Below are 21,397 nucleotides of genomic sequence, written 5' to 3'. Positions count from 1 at the left end.
AATTAACAAGGTATACAATACACAAACAATACAACAAAATACATCCATGCAGACAGACAAGACGAGAGCTCTCCCAAAGCTAGCCTCTCCCACCCCCACCAGTTCAACCCCAAAGTAGTAAAATATTATGGAGACATACCCATGAACACAAGAAAACCATAATAAAGTACAAACCGTTACAGACATGCACATGCAGTAACATGCTATATACAGTATAAACATGCACATGCACATTAGAAAATGAATATCAATACATTAGATACAGGTTTGTAATAACAATCGTTAAGAACAATTGCCAAAAACGATTAGAAGCATGAACAAGGTGAATGAAAATAGATTATTTAAACTCATTAAGGGAGGCGATAGATCTAAGTGACCTTGAACTTGGTAGGTTATTCCAATCGGATGGGGCTTGGAACTTAAATGCACGTCGAGTCGACCACTAGCCTTTGAGATTTTGGGGACAGTAAAGAAAGGATGCTCTGTCTGTATGCCTTAGGTAATATGGTGATGTGTAGGGGTCTGGATGTCTGATGAGACATGTTTCACAACAGTAACCAGCCTCATCAAGGGAGATATCTCGACAATATTCACACATTCACACCTTTTCACGGCATGGCTCCTATCGGGATAATCTCACAGACCGCTGGACCGATCAGTGCCACATTTCTTGCACTCGCTGCTAGTAGGCCAAAGGAAGTAAAGAACTCCCTGCATTTTGTTTCACATGTTTGTTACGGGGACAGAGCTCTGCTCTGTACACGTATTGTTATTGGCAGTATTCTGTCACTTCTTCTTCTTCTTCTTCTTCTGCCACTTTTCGCAGTTCTGGCTGAACCGCGCTGTCGCTTTTTACGAAACTCGGCCATATGGTAGATGGTCATGAAAAACGATCAAAAAATAATTCTCACAATCTTTCGTCCAAAGGTGGCGCTATAGCACTCAATTGAAAATGCCAACTTTGACCAGGTACAACTCATGCCCTGTTTGACCTACAGCCATGAAACTTGGATACACATATGCGTCTCCTCATGCTGAACAACTTTCACCCTCTGACTTTTGACCTCTGACCTTTAGATCTCCCACCATTTTGAATTATATGAAAAACAGTCATTGGCTCCTAACTTCTGCATTTTTTCACTTATGGAAAATCCGTTGGAAATTTTTGTAGGCAGTGGTCCAAGGTTCAAGTGCTAAACGTTTCGTGCAGATTGCTCAAAAATCCCAGGAGGAGACAGATTTTAACTATTACAGTTTAAAGAAAATTATTCATCTGTGCCTAAAACATACATGCAGACTCACATTTCTTTGAAACTTTGCAGAAATGTACAGGGTCATTCCAAATATCACTGAAACCAATCTTACTCCAATTGGCCAAAAGGGGGCGCTATAGCAATTTTTTGAAAAGGCAGACTTTAAACAGGGATAAGTCATGCCTCGTTTGGCCGAAAGTCGTGAAACTTGCTTACACATGTGCCTTGACTCATGAGGAACACACGTATCGATTTGAACATTAAGCTCCGCCCTTAGATTTTCCGCAATTTTGAGCAGTTTGAAAAATACTTGTTTTTGCCAGTTCTGGCTTAACCGTGCATACGCTTTTTACGAAACTCGGCCATATGGTAGATGCTCATGAAAAACTACCAAGAAATAATTCTCACACTCATTCGTCAAAGGGTGGCGCTATAGCACTCAATTGAAAGTGCCAACTTTGAACAGGTACAACTCATGCCCTGTTTGACCTACAACCATGAAACTTCGATACACACATGCGTCTCTTCATGCCCGACAACTTTCGTGGTCTGACTTTTGACCTCTGACCTTTAGATCTCCCACCATTTTGAATTATATGAAAAACAGTCATTGGCTCCTAACTTCTGCATTTTTTCACTTATGGAAAATCCGTTGGAATTTTTTGTAGGCAGAGGTCCAAAGTTCAAGTGGTAAACGTTTCGTGCAGATTGCTCAAAAATCCCAGGAGGAGATAGATTTTAACTATTACAGTTTTATGAAAATTATTCATCTGTGCCTAAAACATACATGCAGACTCACATTTCTTTGAAACTTTGCAGAAATGTACAGGGTCATTCCAAATATCACTGAAACTAATCTTACTCCAATTGGCCAAAAGGGGGCGCTATAGCACTTTTTTGAAAATGCAGACTTTAAACAGGCATAAGTCATGCCTCGTTTGGCCGAAAGTCGTGAAACTTGCTTACACATGTGCCTTGACTCATGAGGAACACACGTATCGATTTGACCATTAAGCTCCGCCCTTAGATTGTCCGCAATTTTGAGCAGTTTGAAAAACACTTAAACCCAGGATTTTTCAGCTATTTGCGTGAAACTGTATCATCTGTGTGATCTCCTTTTTCACAGTTACTTGTCTGTTGGGCCAATGGCGTCTCCCTTAAATGAATGCCTCACAATCTCAAGGTCGCCAGTTAAAGCCTCACTTGATGTAGACTTAATTTAAGTTGAATTGCAAACAACATGACTGTATCAATGAATACATGTGCAAATGGTAAAGATAACCTGAAATGCTTATTTGAGAGTACGTTTTTTACGTATGACATACTTCATTCTGAAAATAGCTGATCTACAATCTCACAACTTTTCATGGTTTGTGAGCTTGTAGATCGGCTACTTTCATTAGTTTTGGTTCTGAGGAGATGTACAATTTCTTCATTGGTAAATGGCTTGTGAACGAGTGATCTTAGTGTTAGTGAAACAGGGGCTTGGACCTGGACAAAGCTATAGCACTATAGGTAGTGTTGCAGCCTATTAGTCTGAAGGTTGAGAGTTCGAATCCTCTTAATGGCAGTAGGTTGAGATGTCCAATCAAACCATTATGTTTCCATCTCTCTCTCTCATCAATCTATTGTTTCCATGTCACTCTCTCTCTCTTCAATCTATTCCGTTTCCATGTCTCTCTCTCTCTCTATTCACTGGCCCCGTATTATCGCTGCTTGCAGCTATATATTTTTTATTATATTTTACTTCAATTCACTTTAACCCATTCAATCCGGGAACACATCTCTGTCTCAAATGTTCACTTTATAAAATATATACTCAAAGATTTGCACAAATGTTATGCAAATTAAAAACGCCCAAAACACAATTACATAATTGCGTTAATCGTAATTATTTAGGCCTATGTGAAAATGTATCGTCAGGTAAAATGTCACGATCGTGACAGCTCTGGTTATCGAGTGAAATATCAGATAGACGGACGACAACTTAGAGCCCTTAGAACCGGGAGCGAGGCTAAAAAGGGCTAAATGTAGATTGACTTTTGGATAACACACTGCGCATAAATATAGCCGGGGTTATCATGATACAAACTAAATCGCAGTCTTGGGTTCTGAGAGAGGCAAGCCTGAATACTGGAGCAAATTGTTCAGTCAGTCAGGAACCTCTTTGTTGCCAGTATCACAATGACAAACATCCAAAGCTGTCCTCAAAATACTGCATAGACATAGACGGTTTGTCTTACACACAATAGCAAAGCTTAGTCTAGTCTTTCTATTCTGGTTTTGGGGTCTCTGTGAAAAGCTGGTGTTACATGGCAGTGTGCCAAGCTAAGGAAAAATACACTCATCAAAGGTCAGCAGTGGTCATCACAGGCACATGCACAGATAGATTCTTGGGAGGGGAGGGGGGAGTTGTTGAGGGTGGCGGGGTGGGTCTTGAGCCCCTGCTCCTTTCCCCTGTCAACTGGAAAGTGAAATTTGGTATTGTGTCTGTTTCATCACCCAACAACAAATACAAAGTTGCAGATCTGCTTTGATTACAGTAAAATTATAAACGGTAACCTGGCAAAAAGTGTCCCTTCTGTAACTCCCAAATGTCTGTGCATGGCCCTGGCAGGGGAGCTTGTTCTTGTGTCAACTACTCGTCTTGTTGTGAATGCACCAATGCATACAATACACAAACAATACTTGACAAGCAATACTGAATGGTGATATAATATCACATTAAAAAACAACAGGGATAAAAAACAACAGAGATAAAATATCAGTGAAAATGTTGTTGACGTGGTATGGTTGATGTGAATTTGTCTTATTATTCTCTCTGTTCTGCATCAACATAACATCAACTAATACTGCATGACATCTTAGGAAAAGAGAAGTTAAAGAACCCGTTTTGGCAGAAACTATTTGTGCGATGTGCATCCACACATCCACACATCCACACATCCACACATCCACACATCCACACATCTGTGTCTATGTATTATATGTATTCTATGTATGCACATGATTCTGTGAGCAACCATTCATACACTGTACCATGTCCCACTCTGAATGTGACACCCACCTGTGTGTGTGTGTGTGTGTGTGTGTGTGTGTGTGTGTGTGTGCGTGTGCGTGTGCGTGTGCGTGTGCGTGTGCGTGTGCGTGTGCGTGTGCGTGCGTGCGTGCGTGCGTGCGTGCGTGCGTGTGTGTGTGTGTGCGCATGCGGGTGTGTGTGCGTAATTATCTGAACCAGATTTTAGAGTCCTACACAGCAAAGTTTTAATGTAACTGTGAAAGTGTGTCCATCTTTACTCTTCTGGAGTTAAATTATCATTCCGGATTTTACTGTGTAGCCTCCGACCCCTGAGAAAAGGGACACAAATAGCACCTATTTCCCATTACACTGGAGGCAGAACAGTCGTAAACCTCCCCTGTCTCTTGGCTCTCTCAGATGTGAAGGATACCCGAGATGAGGGGGGGGGGGGGGGGGGGGGCAGACTGACTGGTTGGATAGAATGTGATGGCCTGACTTGATAGAGGAGAAGGGTGATGTAGAGGGGAAAGAAGGGCCGGGAGTATTTCTGGCACAGCCCTGTTTTACTGTGGGGAGCACGTTGCGCACACCCCCCCTCATGTTGACATAACTGACACGCTCGCCAAGCGCTGCCCCTTTACACACTCTCTCTTCACTCTCTTCTTTCATTTAATTTCTCCAGCTTTCACGAATAGTTTCTCTATTAGTAATAATTCTTGTCAACTCCCTTTCTCCAAAGTAGGGCTGAACGGGGGCCATATTCCCTCAGCTCTATATTCCCTTCTTGCATGGATTCATTGCATCTCTGATGCTGAGGCAACATGGGTCCCGCCTAATATGGGACTGAGGTGAAATAAATCAAAGGTGCTGATGGAAAATGGGGCTGAGGGAACATAGGGCTGGCCCCCAGAAGCAGATCATTTTAACGTAGGCTTATCACATGAATGTTTTAACTACAATATTAAGAAAATCTGATAATTATTTAAAACATTATAAACTGTGCATGCTTTGCAAAATTGTCAGTGGTAATGCAAAGTATTCATGACCTGTAGTCAATAGGCTAAACATGCAATAACACCAGTATGATCCTTTAAATATCAGGTTTTCTTTTCTTCTTCTTTTTTTTTTTTACAGTATCTAATGTGGTTGTTGTTATACTGTAAATTTAATTTAAGCTTGACTTTAAAGGGAAAAAAATCACAAATTAACTCACAGTTGCAATATTGGCCTGAAGAAATATTTTCCCCAAATCATTCAGGCTTACTCCACATTGACAATTCTATACCCACTCTCTGTCACCTCTCTACCATTGTGAATCGGAATTGCTGGCAGCCTGGCAGGCATCAGACCAAGCATTTACTAAAGTTTACAGTAACGCTTGGAGGTCTAAAGTGTTCATTGTAATGACAACAACAGCAACATATAAACCGGTTTCCATCACACCAGTTCATGACAATATCGCACACCAAGGATCAATTCCCTGGGACCCAGTTCACTTTAATAGTTATTATATCATTTAAAACATATTTTTTTTATTTAAGTTAACACTTTTCCAAATTCAGTTACCAGATATTATCCAAGTGAGAGCGCAATACAATTGTAACAAGAACAATATTTAAATGATGACAAAGGGATGTTGTGGGTTTTATGAAATGAAGAAAATAAAAATAAACATAATAAACCTGCACACTCATCTGCTTCAATGTAATTTATTGACAATTAATTACATTGGAGCAGATGAGTGTGCAGGTTTATTCTTTTTCTTCATGGTACTTTCCAACCCAGCACCTCAACCAAGTGATGTGCGTATTCTATTAGTATTAGTCTTGGTATGTTGTGGGTTTTAATGAGATGGAGTCTGAATGAGACGACTGGTTAAATGTCACTCCCTGCCCTGTCCTGTTAGTGGCCCCTCACACACATCCTGCACTAGCATTTCTATCAACATGCCCAATTCTTTTAAAATAGATTCAAACATTTGAGATAATGCTGTAACATGATTTGCTTCAACTGTCAGTATATGCTAAACCAGTCCCTCAAATGGAGCTGCAAACCTTTTAATATAGACGGCAGATTAGGATGTTACTGGTTGCTTTTAGAACATCTGTAATATGTTGACAAACTAGCAAATACTGTTATCATCGCTTAAGCCGTAAATCAGGACGAGCAATATTACCTTCTGAGGGGCATTTATAACACCGATGTTGTATCCAAACTGCAGAGATCCCAGTACAGCAGTGAAGACGGAGAGAACAAGAGTCCCTGTTATTGTCTATGGTGGACACACATAAGACACAGCAGAGAGAGAGAGAGAAACATTTTAAAAAAACAGTGCACATGATCATGATGGCATTGTATTACATGGTATGCTGATAGGGACATTTATGTGAGTAAGTAAACTGCTCATACATGCAGGATCAGTCAGTCTATAGTGTGAACACACATACACATACATACTGTACAAGTGTACATACAGTACATGCAGCCCCCCACCTATAAAATGTGCTATATATAACTATGATCCTAATGAGATACAATCTGTTTAGTGCTGTATAGGACTTTGCAATCTACTGTACTCTGTGAGTGGAGGCTTAACTTCAGCTTCTCTCTGATTTTAGATCAGGTCTCTCTCTCTCTCACACACACACACACACACACACACACACACACACACACACACACACACACACACACACACACACACACACACACACACACACACACACACACACACACACACACACACACACACACACACACACACACACACACACACACGACACACACACACACACACACACACACACACACACACACACACACACACACACACACACACACACCTGCCCTCAAAGTGACTGACAAGTAGACATGGGGAAGAGGAGGTCTTCCCTCGTGTGTTTACATTCAACAAAACCACTCTGCTGGCTCTTGCTGCGCTCAGAATCATACACAGCAACAAATAAACACTGCAGGTTGCCATCGCACCAGTTGATGACAGCATCTCACACCAAGGATCAACCCCCTTGAACCTTACTATTTACATTTTAAGCAATGCATTTTAAGAAACACTATGAGCACTATAGGGAATAGCTCTCAGTGCCTTGCTCATAGACACACTGATGGAACATGGTTGCAGTAGGGATTGACCTACTGCTGCGATGACATTTCCACTTTTGGGCAGTTAGTCAAACCGTTTTGAGCACCCTGGAAGTGTATTGTTCCTTTTTATTGTCTAAAATGTTAACAAGGAGGGGGGTTTGTAATCTGTCTAACAAAAAGTCAAAGGTACAGCCCATGCCCAATGTTTTATTTGTGAGAAAAGCAAAATTGGCAATTTAGTTCTGTTCTATTATATTTATTGTGAATGTCTGTGACAAAAGACTGTGTACTGAGCTGTATGGCTCAGTACACAGTCTTTTGTTTCAGGTCACAGGTGTCTTTTTAAAAGTATGTCTTGACCTTGCTGTGAGTGCTGTGTTGAGTCTCCAGATAAGCGTTGTTTGGTAATCATAAACCAAAACAAAAGAGCTTGTGTGTGTGTGGGGTGTGTGTGTGTGTGTGTGTGTGTGTGTGTGTGTGTGTGTGTGTGTGTGTGTGTGTGTGTGTGTGTGTGTGTGTGTGTGTGTGTGCGCGTGTGCATGCATTTTTGCGAGCATGTAGGCCTAATGTTTGTGTGTGCATGTGTCCTTGCAAAAGGGAAGGTAGGATAGAGGCTGTCAGTTAAGCTCTCATCAGTAATGCCTATGTAATAACTGTAAGTGGGAACAGGAAAATAGTAGAACTGTCAGTTAAGTTTGGAAAATTACACCACTTAACTGTAATGCAGCCTTTAAAACCAGGAAAAGACGACACTAATGCCAGCCCAGTACTACATGGAGAGGGAGTAACCTATTGTTGACAAGCTGACGTGAAACCGGTCGGATGGCCTATAACAACTCTAGTAGCCTACAGTACTACTCTGTCCTGTAAGCCATAAAGTAGGTCAAGGTCACCCATAGAAGGCTACTTATTGGGACCACAGTTGCTCTGTTTAAGCTATTTTACAGAATATTATATATAAATATATTATATGACATTAAATTAAGCTAGATAAAATGATGCTTGTAAATACAGATGGGTGAATGGTGAAAACCTGATGAATGGAGGCAAGTTGATACCCGGATTTTACTGAATATTAGCTAAATGAGCTAACAAATGATTTGTAGCAAGGCTACAAATAATTTGTAGTGCTTTTGAATGCTTGCATTCATGCAGGCCTCTATCTAATTCCACCTTCCTTCAACACAAACCGGTGCATAAAATCAATTTCAGGACAATTTTCTGGAAAATGCATAGCGGATTTATGGCAATACTGAAGAACTTGCTACACTTCAGACCATCACTTCTGTTACTACAAAATAAACATATTCCATCTAGTAAGTCAAAAGAGAATCTTGAAAATTACCTCCCCTCCGAGTTGGTGAAACCCGGCCGGCATGACTTTGACAGTCAGACACCCAAGAGTAGCCAGAGACAGATGTACACTTTAGTGCAAACTGAAGACCACGTGAAACTTTTCCCTAGAGAAAAGCAGCCTTGACCAAGTTATTTAGCAACTTCCTGGAGGGGAGAACTGGAAAAGTAGAATCCACATCAAAAGACCCCAAAGTGGTTTAACTTGTCTTAGTCCTGTCTCCTTTGAAGTTTGTGTCGAGCCTGTTCAACTGGGATAGAATGCCATCTGCACACACACACCTGCCTCTCTCTCAGTCAGTATGTTCTTTGGGAGGGGGATAGGCTACTGGTGGGCGGAGTGGAGCACCACAGGAGGGGCTGTTAACAGCAACCTGTGACTATAGATGTATTAAAAGAACGGACTTATGTGACCTCCTCTGCTGAGAAGGGAAATATATCGGAGACTGTATTACTAGCCAATACTGGGAGCAGTGGTGCCACAGTCTGGTGCTCTGATTCACCACTACAGTCGTAGAGTACCACCATTGACAGCTAGGGGACTCGTCTCTGTCACCCAACCTGCCATTGTCTGTCTTTAGCTACTGCAGTTACAAATCCCATTTCTATTTTAGAACACATGCCAAAGGGGTCATCATGGCCCCTCGCTGTATACCACAAGCTCACTCCTGATCCACAAACCCTCCTTGCAGACAAAAAGATTAATCCTTCCCAAAGCAACAGGTGGGCCCTAAATTTGGAGCATTCCACTTGAGTTGGTGGTGTAGGGGTGGCCTGGGAAAACTGAGGACACTGATTCAAGATTCTTTTATTGTTACATCTCATTATCCAAGTACGCCTATAAGAGAGTAAAATTATTGGTTTTCGGCTCCTTGACATGGCATAAATGTCAATAAAATAACAAATAGCAGTAAGCACTCGGGTAGCACTGCGGAGTCTCGGGGTCCGAATCCACTGTGGTGCATTCAGCTTGTCCGAGCGTCTATATAGGAACACAATTAGGTGCATTCAGGGGATGGAAGGCAATCACGGAGGGCTATCTTTGTTGCTGCACTAGTGACTCCCATGGGCTAGGGTGCGGGGCCTGCCGGCTGTCAGCGGGCGGTGTTGAATGGGGGGTGTAGCATGGAAGCGCTACTGTACATCCTCCCTGTGGGGGCTCCTCACTGGCAATTGCAGTGGCCAAGAAGGCAAGGGCGCCGATACTGCGGGTGCTTCGGGGCTAAAGCACCCAGGGGAAATAAAGAGCACCCATCACAAACTCATCACAAAAAAAGAAAAAGAAAAAAACGTTTTTGGTACCAAATTAACTGCATTAAAAAAAAACACCTAAAAAGGTAACAAACCTGGGTGTGCGTGCGTCGCGCACCCAGGAGCGCGGACACAAATCGGCGCCCCTGCAAGAAGGCAGCCTTTTTTGCATCAGATGCTACGAGTGTTCGGCAACTCTTTGCTGTTTTTACAATAGCAGTGGCAGCACAGAAATTGTATGGGGAGGGTTAATTGGCATAAAGACGAAATTGGGAGAAAAAAAGGCTACCCTCCATTTAGAAGATTTTCTATGACAATATTTATTATATTGTATTTTCAGCACTACTTTAGGTTCTTTAGGTGATTAGGTTTGGGCAAGCTAGGCAGAGATTACTGTGTGTGTGTGTGTGTGCTGGGTGTGTGTGTGTGTGTGTGTGTGTGTGTGTGTGTGTGTGTGGGGGGGTGTCATTGGTCAGGCAAGTTTGCATCCGATAATAAAAAAATGCTGTGGAAAAAACTGCTCTACGTGTCTTGATAAAACATTTCACTCCCGCCCCTCACAGACACACCCACTTCTAACACCACTCTCTCTGGACTTCCCCTCCCTCCTTTTCTCCTTCCACCTGTGCCCTCACATACTCATGGTCCGGGGCACGAGTTGACGAGCAGAACCAACCCGACACCCCCAGGCAGAGCGAGTGACACAGGCAAGTCATGTGCATGACTCAAACCCAATGGCGAGAAGCCATGTACACTATTAGAACAGTGGCTTAAGCCCAAATGATACTTTGTCATACGACAGAGTTGCACACCGAAAATAGCCGATCTACAAGCTCACAGCGCGTCGCAGATGTGAGCTTGTAGATTGGCTATCTTTGGTGCGCAACACCGATGTACAATAGAGCTTAAATTAGGTATTAGGTTCCCCACAACAGAATAGTTCAGGCCCACAAGAATGCCACCACGGTTCAACAGTGTCCTATACAAAGTATGCCTGTAGTGTATATAAAAGGTCAAATGTAATAATCGATGCTCATTCACAGGTAAATATTATAGATACATAAGGAAAACACATTTTCAACAGTTCAAATGTCACCTGTGTTGTCCGAAAACTTGAAAATGCCAACGAACAATTATAACAGTGTGTGTTCGTGTTATCAGAAGCAAAAGTCATTCCACCCTACGCACGACACACCATGTGACTGCCCTCTAGTAGAACTCACCCAGGTGACTAAATGAGGCGATGTAAATACCTCCTTGTAGTGTGTGTGTGTGTGTGTGTGTGTGTGTGTGTGATGGCGAGTGGTCGGTGGTGGTGGGCCAACTGGTTTAAAATCCTGTTCTCAGATATGTTGCCGGACAGCAGTCAGGTGATGCTGGCTCATCTCTGAGCCATCTCAGCCTTCATGGAAATGTATTATGTAACAACTCAAATCTTCCATGAGTAGACCTCTGCAACATGCATTCACATACGGTATCACACATGTGACCTTGTGTAACTGTTGGATGGGGTCCAACACAGATAGTCCTGCAGCCTCATCTAACCCCGTTACCACTTTTATCTCCATCTCATAAGGAAAATAACTACTGCGGAAAGTGTCTTAATGAAGTACTATAATAATTAGACTTATACCGTGGGGGAAATTCCGTTTTCAGCCTCACCCAGCAGCAATCAGCTGCCCAAGTGGTCAGACTTTGAACTTGGGACCTTCTGTTTCCCAGACCTCTCTACGCATTCAGCTATGGCCACCCACCATCTACAACAGGAAATACAGTGCTATGTCACGTGCTGTCCAGCCTACCGGAACTTCCTGTAGCCCTGTACTTCCGGTTAGACACAACACAGTTCTTGTCCAGCCTAAGCCTCATCCATGATGCCTATTCCGTCATGTCTGACAGGTTGGAAAAACGATCATCAGTACATAATAGTCTTTCATAACTCTATTTACATCTGAATCAAACAAGCTGGTTGACAAATTATCCTGCCCCCATGCTTTGCTTATGACTGACTTCACTTTACTATTACCATTCATTGTATCTTGTGCAGCACTGATGGGATCAGGTTCATGGTGGACCCGTTGGCACTCTCTGCACATTGCCTCAAAGGTCAAACAGCTAACCTTACTGTAAAGCAGCACAGATAGCCGCTATGCTTTCAGTGGCCAAGACCCAGAAAGTATTCTCTTTGGATTTGACTGACATTGTCAGTCTACAAGGTGCCGGTATCATGGAGGAACAGGTGCAGTATGTGCATAACTGGAATGAACATTTTCCAGTCATTTATTTTCCATTTGCCATAATAATAGATGTTTCTTCCATGATAGTAATACAAATAATAATAATAATAATAATAATAACGTTTTAATGAACATTAATGAATGAATGTCAGACACATTTCTTTCTTTCTTTCTTTTTAACATTTTTGCTGGCATCTTTCAAAACCATGTGGACTGTCTTCTTCCGCTCTTCTTCGACCAATAGTCTCAGTTTACATTCAATTACCCATGAATTTACCACCATCTCGATCTCAGAAAAGAACTCCCATCCATCAAGGTTTTACAACAAATATATATGAAATTCAAATATAGGGCTGTAGACTAGCCTTGGATCAAGACTATCGTAGATGTAATTGATCGATTCTGACATTTTCAAATCTATGATAGTCTAGACTCTTACGGTGCGTTTTAACAGCGGGCAACTCTGGGCGACGTCGCCCAAAAATATAATGAAAGTCTATGAGAGCCGGCGATCGGGCGAAGTGGGCGGGGGGGCGATGAAAGATGGATTTTCTTTATCTTTTTGGGCGATATCGCCCGGCATCGCCCGGAGTTGCCCGCTGTTAAAACGCAGGGTAATTCATTTCCCCCCCAGTTGTTACTGGACAGCTGCCCGTAAAGTCCGTATTTCTCCGAACATGTACAAATGCAAAATATAAAGTGCTTACCTGGTATTGACGGATGTTAACTCATTATTCGGAATCTTTGTGCAATATACCAATCCCTATTTTTTCAATAAAGAAGTGTTTTAATTCCGTCTGTGCCTGAACGCCATTTTATTTCATCGTTTACTTACTGTTTACATTGAGTGTAATACCGACCTTCACCTGATGCGCCCCACCACTACCGCCCACCCATTGAGGAATACAGGGAACTTCCACTACCGCAGTACTATCAGGGGGGTAAAGGCCAAGTCTAGATACGAAAGTAAAAGTCAGACTCGATCAAATACATCTATGATAGTCTTTATTCCCAGGGAAGGCTTCAAATGCCTAAATGTTATAGCTTTGGAAAACGAAACAATCCTATTAAAACCATAAAAATAAAAGAAAATAAGAAAGCTGCATCTGTTTGTGCTTGTTGTCTTGTATGTATAAAATAAGAAAATAAAAATAAAACATACGTTTCAGTGATTTATGTATCTGCTGTTTGTCGCAATTAAAAAGCTTGCAGCATTCAGTTGCGAGCCCCCGCTTTGTTTTCATTAATATTCACACTCTACCATTATTTATCTTTTTTAAATCACATGACAGTTTTGCGTCAATCTCGCGCGGCGTTTCCAATTGGAGGAGCATTTCCTCGTGACGTCACACACGCCCCTCCCCCCACCCCATTGATGGATTTTTTCCCCCGGACGGAACGGAAATCAAATCCAGCGACAACGTGCTCGTTCAGCAGCTGAACACAATAATATTTTGGCTTTTCTCTCCCAAGCCCCCCTGCCAAATACCATTGCATCATCCGTGATTCACTACGTTTACCGGGACACGAGGTACACGCTTCATTTGTTTACTTTGTCGTTCGTTCGAACTATAATAACGCAACACCTCATTTCGTCCTATGAAAAAAGTTTTGTATCGGCGAGGGCTGAATTCCACAACGTAGAGCTAACATAGCTAATTAGCTAGCACCATCGCGCGCTAACTCGAGCTAGATGGCTGTGATTTTCATGTGTGTGTGTTCACTTTTATCAACGCAAACATGATTAGCAATGCACTTCAATAATCATGCCGTGATTGTTGGACTTGGTGTTCCAACGTCGCATATTTATATTTCATTCAATTGTTATTAACATGGCCGAGTTCAATAGAAAATGGACGGGTGTGTGGCCTGGTGATTGAATGTTCGCAGGTTGTTTTGTTTCTTCAACACCCCCACATATTTGTGGTGTTGAAGCAGGTTGATACAAGATCATGAGGGTTTGGTAGATGAACTGCTGCATGACTCGTAACTTTAATGGCCACTGGTAAAACCTAATAGTAACTATACAAGACTAGAATTGGGGCCTGATTACTTAGACATAGTAGACAATGGGCTACTTCTGATCCAGTTTATGAGCTTAAAAACTGCCACAATCAAGACAATACAAATAAATCATTTTCTGAAGGGTTTCTACTGTTACATTGCTAATACAGAATATAAACAAAAATAAGAGTTAGGAAACGTAAAAGTTATAGTGCTGAGGTATACCTATGTTGTCAATTATACAGAAGCTCACCTCTTGTGAAAGAAACAGTTCCATTTAAGTTTCTAATCATCTTTTCTAGATGCTGGATTATGTTCTGCTCTTGCATTCCCCCTGACCATGTTGCTGTTTCTGCACCCCTTTGTTTCCCTGGGAGGTTGACTTTCTCCCTATTTTTTGGGTGACATGCACTCCTGTAGGCAGTAGATTGTGTATGTAACAGCCAGATATGGTTACTACTGTCGCATCATGCCAGTATAAGTTACACTAACCAGTGGTTCTGCTTATTTTCCAATAGAGACCCCACTTCAACCCTGCATCTCACTGGGCTGCTCTTCACCCAGTGAGCGATAGAGAAGATGGAAGTACCTCCCTTTGAAGGTTTTTCTTTGAGTCAAGAGTTCAACATGAGCCAGGACACTTTTAAGGCCATGTGGGATTCTTAGTAAGTTATTTCAAAAGTTTTATGTGAAAAAGTAATTCAGAGATTGCTGTATTAGAGTTAAGAATATTTCACTAAGTTTCCCATTAGAAAATAATACTAAATATAAGAAATCTTGTAATAATAATAGCACATTTTATTGGATAGCAGCTTTCATAAAAAAAACATGCATGATTTAAGATCATTAATGGCTAGCGATCTAACATTGAACAGAGCTTGGTTAACAGTGCGATGTCTAATACAGATGGTGGGCAATGACATTTTTTTTTCAGTCAGTGTGCTGGCAGAATTATGATGCTAAATTAATATAAGATTATACATTTATGTTTTTCCTTTAGTGCTATTGAGCAGCTGCTTCCTAATCCTAGTGTGGAAGCTATTCCTAACATGGGGCAACAATCTGTCATGGATGTACAGGTAAATTATAACTTCTGTTGATGACAATAAATACCATCATAATTCATTGTTGAGTACGTTTTTGAATAGATCTGGCAGGAAAACAACTTGGATTATAGCTGTACTGCTTTAAGGTTAATTTATACTTTAACAAAAAAAAAGGTTATTTGCAACTGGAGAAAAAAATATGTTTTTGTGTCTGTTTCTATTTCTCTAGTCAAGCTGTTGTTTAACTGAACATGAACATTTACCATTTATTTACCATGAATTTATCAGATGTGGCCTCTTCCTCCTGAGTCTCTCTGCCTTCCCTCACAGCTCGTGATGGTCCCCAGTCTGACAGTCCCCAGTCTCAGTGATGCTTTTGACGAAAACTTGTTCAACGAAATACCCCCCCAAGGGGGGTCCTCAATGGACAATCTGACCCCCCCAGCCTCCACCGTACCGACGACAACTGACTACCCAGGGGAATACGGATTCCAGCTCCGTTTCCAGAAGTCAGGCACTGCCAAGTCGGTTACCTCCACTGTGAGTAGAGTAACCTCAGTCAGCCACACGGGGTCATTGTTGAACACCACTACCTCTCTATCTTTTCCTTCCTGTCTCTCTCCACTATACTATCCAAATGAAACGGAAATGTCCTGCAAATTATCTTAAAGGAGCACGTAACCCATTTTCAACCTTATCTTCATACAATTGGTCCTTGCTAATGCTCAGCATAAGATGGCACACATTTATTGTGGCCTAATACATTTTAAAATGCCATTCTAAAACACAGAGTAGTTTTGAACACACTGCGGCTGGCAAATCCTTTAGGGAGACAAAGGTTCGCTCACTCACTCCGCCATTCAGTGACCGCCGTACTGTAAATCTGATACTCTGGGTTTTGGAAGAGTTGCTTTAGTTTCCATTAATCAGTTTAAAACAAATAATTTCACAACTCGGACATTACAGAAATGTTTCTTTAATTTATCTCACATTTATTTAATATACCTTTTAAAAATAGTTTGAGTCTTTATATCAAATAAATTCCACTAGATGACCACATAGATCTGTGTAAGGCATGGTAAAAGGCTTTTCAGAAATAATTTTGGGGGTAAGGCATTTATTTGATAAAACGTAAAATCCTCTTACCTTGGCGACGCATTAAAAAAAGTTTATTTTTTCGTGCCTCCCGTGGCATTCGAGTGGAATCTTATTCATTGTGACGATTCGCTACGGTCTAGATGTCTCGCTTTGTTTGAACAACCAATAGCATGGAGATTTCCATGGTGACTCACCGATCAGTGCGCTGCAATTGGTCAGCTAAGTTACAAGTTAGAGGGCTGTGCTGTGGGTCGCCCACCCCCCTGCCCCTCGGTTCACTGCTGTGGCTTTGCCGCCTGGTTGCAACCCCCTGCTCTGACATGACAGGGCATGTTCCTTTGCCTTCTTCCTCCAGCACAGAAAGGGTTAAAAATGGACGAAAGCGAGGTATGGATCGATGTTTTTGACTTTGGGTAATTTTACTGAAAAATGACTTTATCTTTTCCCCCCATTCTCTGCATATATAAAAGTTAAAATGATTAATTGATGTTTTTATTGACAAAAATATATTTGTATATCTGACAAAAAAGCTCAAACTTATTTCCATTGTGGCCCTTTGAGTGCAAATGTGTATGTAAACGGAGATGCAATGAGTTTGTGGGGGAGCAGAGACATACAGGAAAATATAATCAATGCTAAAATCAATGCATACATTTTCAAAGTGCTAGACAATAAAGAACAACATGGGCACTATAAAAGTTACCCATTACAATGCACACAACTAATTGATGGTTGGGTTCATCTGCTATTCAGCCAGCTCTTGATGGAGGACTTGAAGTTTACAATGGAATTAATCCGCTTAAGTTGGGTATCATTTATGTTATTGAAATTAACCGATTTGATTCAATGACGGATTACCAGATTATATTAGGTATTAGAAAATAGTTAACAAAGATGAGCAGATATAAATTCTTCCCTTTTTGTTGCTTTCTGTTTTGTGTTTTAGTACTCTGCCCAGCTGAATAAGCTATACTGCCAGCTGGCTAAGACGTGCCCAATAGAGGTGTTGGTGACACAGGAACCACCCCAAGGTGCCATTCTCAGGGCCACTGCCGTGTATAAGAAGACGGAGCACGTTGCAGATGTGGTTCGCCGCTGTCCACACCACCAGAGCGCAGACGGTGAGAAAATAAATTGAGTGACAGTGAAATAACAAAGAAGGGTAATTAAGTGAGTTCACAATGCGCCCAGCTCCAGTTAGGTCAAAGTTCAACATGGGGTGTTTGGTATCTCGGGGCACAAAATTGTCCCCATATAATATGAAATAACTGAATGTTATTAGCCTTGCCATGGAAACGGAAACCGACCACCAAAGGTTTTTTTCAGTGCCTAACATATCTTGAGTTTCTAAAGAAGATGGCAATGTGGGAAGGAATGATCTGGTAATTGCAGATAGTATACAAATTAGACTTGAACTAAAAGTGTATGTAAATGTGGTGTATTATCGCTTGGTTTCTGTTGCCAAACAAAACCCCATCAAGTTGGTTTTGTTTGGCAACAAATATCCCATTAAACGCTTGAGTTTTGAGTTTGTCAACGGCACGCTTTAGTATTGTTGGTGAAGATCAGTTCTTCCCTCTTGTGTTTTGGACTATAAATTTAGCTTAACTTCCAGTGTCTCCCCACCTCCTTTTCCTTGCCTAGATGTGGAGTACCGGAGCCACTTGATCCGGGTGGAGGGGAGTCAGAGGGCCAGCTACTTGGAGGACCACCATACCAAGAGGCACAGTGTGACCATCCCCTACGAGCCCCCACAGGTACGATCTCCTCGCTCCTACCCACCTGGAAGGGCCCGTGGGGGGGCCTCTTCCTGGACAACTGCCGCATGGTTGAATTGTGCTAGTATTTAACCCATTAAGAGCTGAGGCCGATTAAAAAAAAAATCTTCTAAATCTTAACAGTTTTCTGAAAAACGTACGTTGCTATATCAGTGGTGCTCAAACGTTTTCATGTCAAGGACCCCCAAAATGATGTGTATTTGGCCGCCGACCCCCATCTCAGAATATTTTGTTAAACCCCCAGAAGCTAAGATTATATATATTCAAAGTTTGCCAAAGAAATCTAAAATGACACGGATGCTTGTCTTAATGGGTTAATGTACCAGAAAAATACCAATTAATGGGACCTGCTTTTATTCTAGTATTGCTCTCCCAACCTCAGAGCTCCCCCACTCTACAGTTGCAACCACAGTGGATGCACCTGGCAAAACTAGTCAAATCTCACACAAATCTCGAGATTTTGTGTTCTTGGTCACAGATGAAAGTGATGACAAAACGGATAAAGTATTTAAATTTTAGCGATCTGCAGAGAAAGCTCATATGTACAAAACGCTTTTGCATTCTCCCATGATTTTGCGACTTGACTTTGTGGTCATGGTTTCAGCTGGGCTCCGAGATCACCACTGTCCTGTTGAACTTCATGTGCAACAGTTCCTGCATGGGAGGGATGAACCGCCGGCCCATCCTGACCATCCTCACCCTCGAGACACCTGAGTAAGCTTTTCGTTCTTCTGTCTGCCGTGTGAGGACTTACTCTTTTTGACAGCACATTCGCACTGCAACCATTTTGCTTTTTGGTTTTGTCATTTAAAACAACATCTGATCGAAATCTTGATGGACCTTGTGGTCACTCATAGGCTTTATCTGTATTCCATCCTAGTTTTCAGGTTTTGGGGCGCAGGTGTTTTGAGGTGCGTGTTTGTGCCTGTCCAGGCAGAGACCGCAAGACCGAGGAAGAGAATGCCAACAAGGCCGAGAACGGCACGAAGCAGACCAAAAAAAGAAGTAAGTCTGAAGTCATTGCAATATTTCTCGAATTACTTTATCCGCATGTCCTCCCTAACCTGATTCACTCTCTCACTCTCAGAGAGCGTGCCTGCACCCCAACCAGCACCAAAGATGATGAAACCGGCTTCCAGTACTGATGAAGAGGACGAGATGTTTACTATACATGTGAGTGATGTATACATAAGGGGGCGGGTCAATGTGGCAAACATAATTGCCATGAGGAGTTATGCCATTGTTTTCACCCTTGGCACTCAAACTGATCCAGCTAGAATATCTGTTGTGCGCTCTGAATTTCCAAACTGGAACGCTCTGAATTTGATCTCACCCTGTGATCTCTCCCTCAGGTACGTGGGCGCAAGCGTTACGAAAAGTTGAAAGAAATCAACGAAGCATATGAAGCATTAGACAGATCGAAAGGGTAAGCTGGCACAAACACTACCACTTAAGTACATACACACCAATAACCCGGATTACTAACTATACCAAATCAGTATATTTCACACATTCATTTATTTAAATGTAAGCAACATGAAATGTTGAAATCCAAAATTAAAGCCATTCATGGGAAAATGGTCAATGTTTTTGTATGATATACTATACGGCTGAAGCAGTGATACAATGATTTGTATTGAATGTAGGGCAGTCCCTTTTAAAGCTGTGCATTTCTGTGATTGATTAGTCTCACATAGCTAGACTTTCAGAGATCTCCACCTACTGATAAGTCTGGTGGGGCTAAATAGAGTTGGGTGGTAACAATTCTTTTTTTTTTTTAAAAGATTTTTTTTGTGGCTTTTTATAGCTTTATTGGGAGAGGGATAGTGAAAGTAGGCTGACAGGAAATGGGGAGAGAGATGGGGGAAGACACGCAGCAAAGGCCGTCGGGAACGGGACGCGAACCCGCGGCACGCTGTCTGTTAAGGGATTTCAACCAGGGTGCCTGGACCTCGACGCCACGGCCCAGGCCGGGTGGTAACAATTCTGAGAAGAAATTTTGCACCAATTTGAAGGACAGAGGGTGGGCTTTCCTAATCTGGGCGGCGGCATTCAGTCGGTGTGGTAAAGGCGTGTCCTTAAAAAAAAGCTTTGTCGCCTTTGCTGGCCGTCTAAGCCCATGCAATGAATTTAGATGTATCCAGACAATTGGTAGACAGAGAAAGACATATGCAATCGTCTGGCTATGTGATTGCTCAGTAAACCACATTCAAATACATTGTAACATTATGATCAGTGTACTGCAACTGATTGGAGTGGCATACAGAATTTTATCTGGCCTTTTTATGAGAGACAGGGAAAGGAATAACCTGTAGTTTGTAGTTTGCTTTGCTAATTATTCTATCACAAGGTTCATTTGCCTTATGTCATACCTTGTAAAACATACTTTCATTTGTGTTCCTTCAGTAAAACAAAGAAAGTGAAACAAGAAGCACCGATGCCAGCCAATGGAAAGCGCCTTCTGGTCAAAAGTGATAAAAGTGACACTGACTGATTTTGCTTTAAACCTTTTTTTTTGTTTTGAGAAAAAAAACAAAAAACATCACTTTGTCTGACTTTATGTAAGTAGAAGAGAAACAATGGAGCTATCCCTTTTAACTTGGGTCTTGGGGTGTTTGATCACTGCCAGCTTTGTGTTCTACATTGCATTCACCCTTTTGGACCCAGTTCTCAATTATGCTGAGATAGTTCAGATGGGATGGGGGCATGCCAGTAGTTGACCAGATACTGTTTGCTATGTGCAAGCTTAAAGTGTGTCTGGATTACTGTGTCTTGTCTTCCCCCCTCCCTGGTTCCTATCTCTGTAGTGTGCTGTCCAGACTAAGCCTTGGGCCTCAACAAATTGGTCTGTTCAGCAGCAGTGCTTGAAGTATAGGACCAATTACTGTAGGAAGACCACTTCTTTTTTTTATACTGCCACATTCTGATAAAGGCATTTAAGCATACAGTTTCTCTATAGAATTGTTTTGTGCATATATTGTTTTGTATAAGAAGTTTATCTTTTCTGAGTTTAATTTTTATTTTTGTCATGTTTCTTTTGTATTTTGTATTTTTTTACTTGTGAAAGGAGGTGCTATTTAGGTTTGTTGAATGTGTCTTCCAAGCCAAAATAAATGTTTCATGCTGAATAAACTGTAAACTTGTTTGCCTGATTAATCAGTCATACAATATCCTTTATTTTATACTTCTGGATGGTGTTCACTCTCCATTCCGACATCTCACCACTCCGACTAGTGGCTTCCGCGTGCGGTTAAGG

At 41.7% G+C, this 21,397-nt stretch overlaps 1 protein-coding gene across 4 annotated transcripts; it reads left to right on the top strand.

Annotated features, from left to right (window-relative positions):
- Positions 1 to 13,612: 13,612 nt before the first annotated feature.
- On the top strand, positions 13,613 to 21,297 carry LOC311034652 (cellular tumor antigen p53-like). Of its 4 annotated transcripts, none has more exons than XM_084042586.1 (11): positions 13,613 to 13,746; positions 14,738 to 14,882; positions 15,224 to 15,298; positions 15,596 to 15,805; positions 17,310 to 17,484; positions 18,008 to 18,120; positions 18,746 to 18,855; positions 19,022 to 19,146; positions 19,229 to 19,314; positions 19,494 to 19,567; positions 20,548 to 21,297. In XM_084042586.1, the coding sequence occupies exons 2-11, from the start codon at positions 14,799 to 14,801 to the stop codon at positions 20,633 to 20,635; spliced, it is 1,140 nt and encodes a 379-aa protein (XP_083898712.1). In that variant the 5' UTR covers positions 13,613 to 13,746; positions 14,738 to 14,798; the 3' UTR covers positions 20,636 to 21,297. The 4 variants fall into 4 exon arrangements, with proteins under 4 accessions (XP_083898712.1, XP_083898710.1, XP_083898711.1 ...); XM_084042584.1 differs by having other exon boundaries at positions 15,575 to 15,805; XM_084042585.1 differs by having other exon boundaries at positions 14,738 to 14,884; positions 15,220 to 15,298.
- Positions 21,298 to 21,397: the final 100 nt, after the last annotated feature.

Source organism: Gymnoscopelus microlampas (genome assembly GCF_963454915.1).
Source record: "Gymnoscopelus microlampas genome assembly, chromosome: 19".
Taxonomy (NCBI): domain Eukaryota; kingdom Metazoa; phylum Chordata; class Actinopteri; order Myctophiformes; family Myctophidae; genus Gymnoscopelus; species Gymnoscopelus microlampas.
This window is presented reverse-complemented; position numbering and strand designations above follow the sequence as displayed.

Bases quoted from the DNA above. Each gene is read 5' to 3' on its own strand.
- LOC311034652 (XM_084042583.1), top strand. From the start codon at position 14,799: ATGGAAGTACCTCCCTTTGAAGGTTTTTCTTTGAGTCAAGAGTTCAAC. The intron at 15,299-15,553 runs GTAAATTATAAC...TGAATTTATCAG, and splicing joins AATCTGTCATGGATGTACAG to ATGTGGCCTCTTCCTCCTGA. The intron at 18,121-18,745 runs GTACGATCTCCT...TCATGGTTTCAG, and splicing joins TCCCCTACGAGCCCCCACAG to CTGGGCTCCGAGATCACCAC.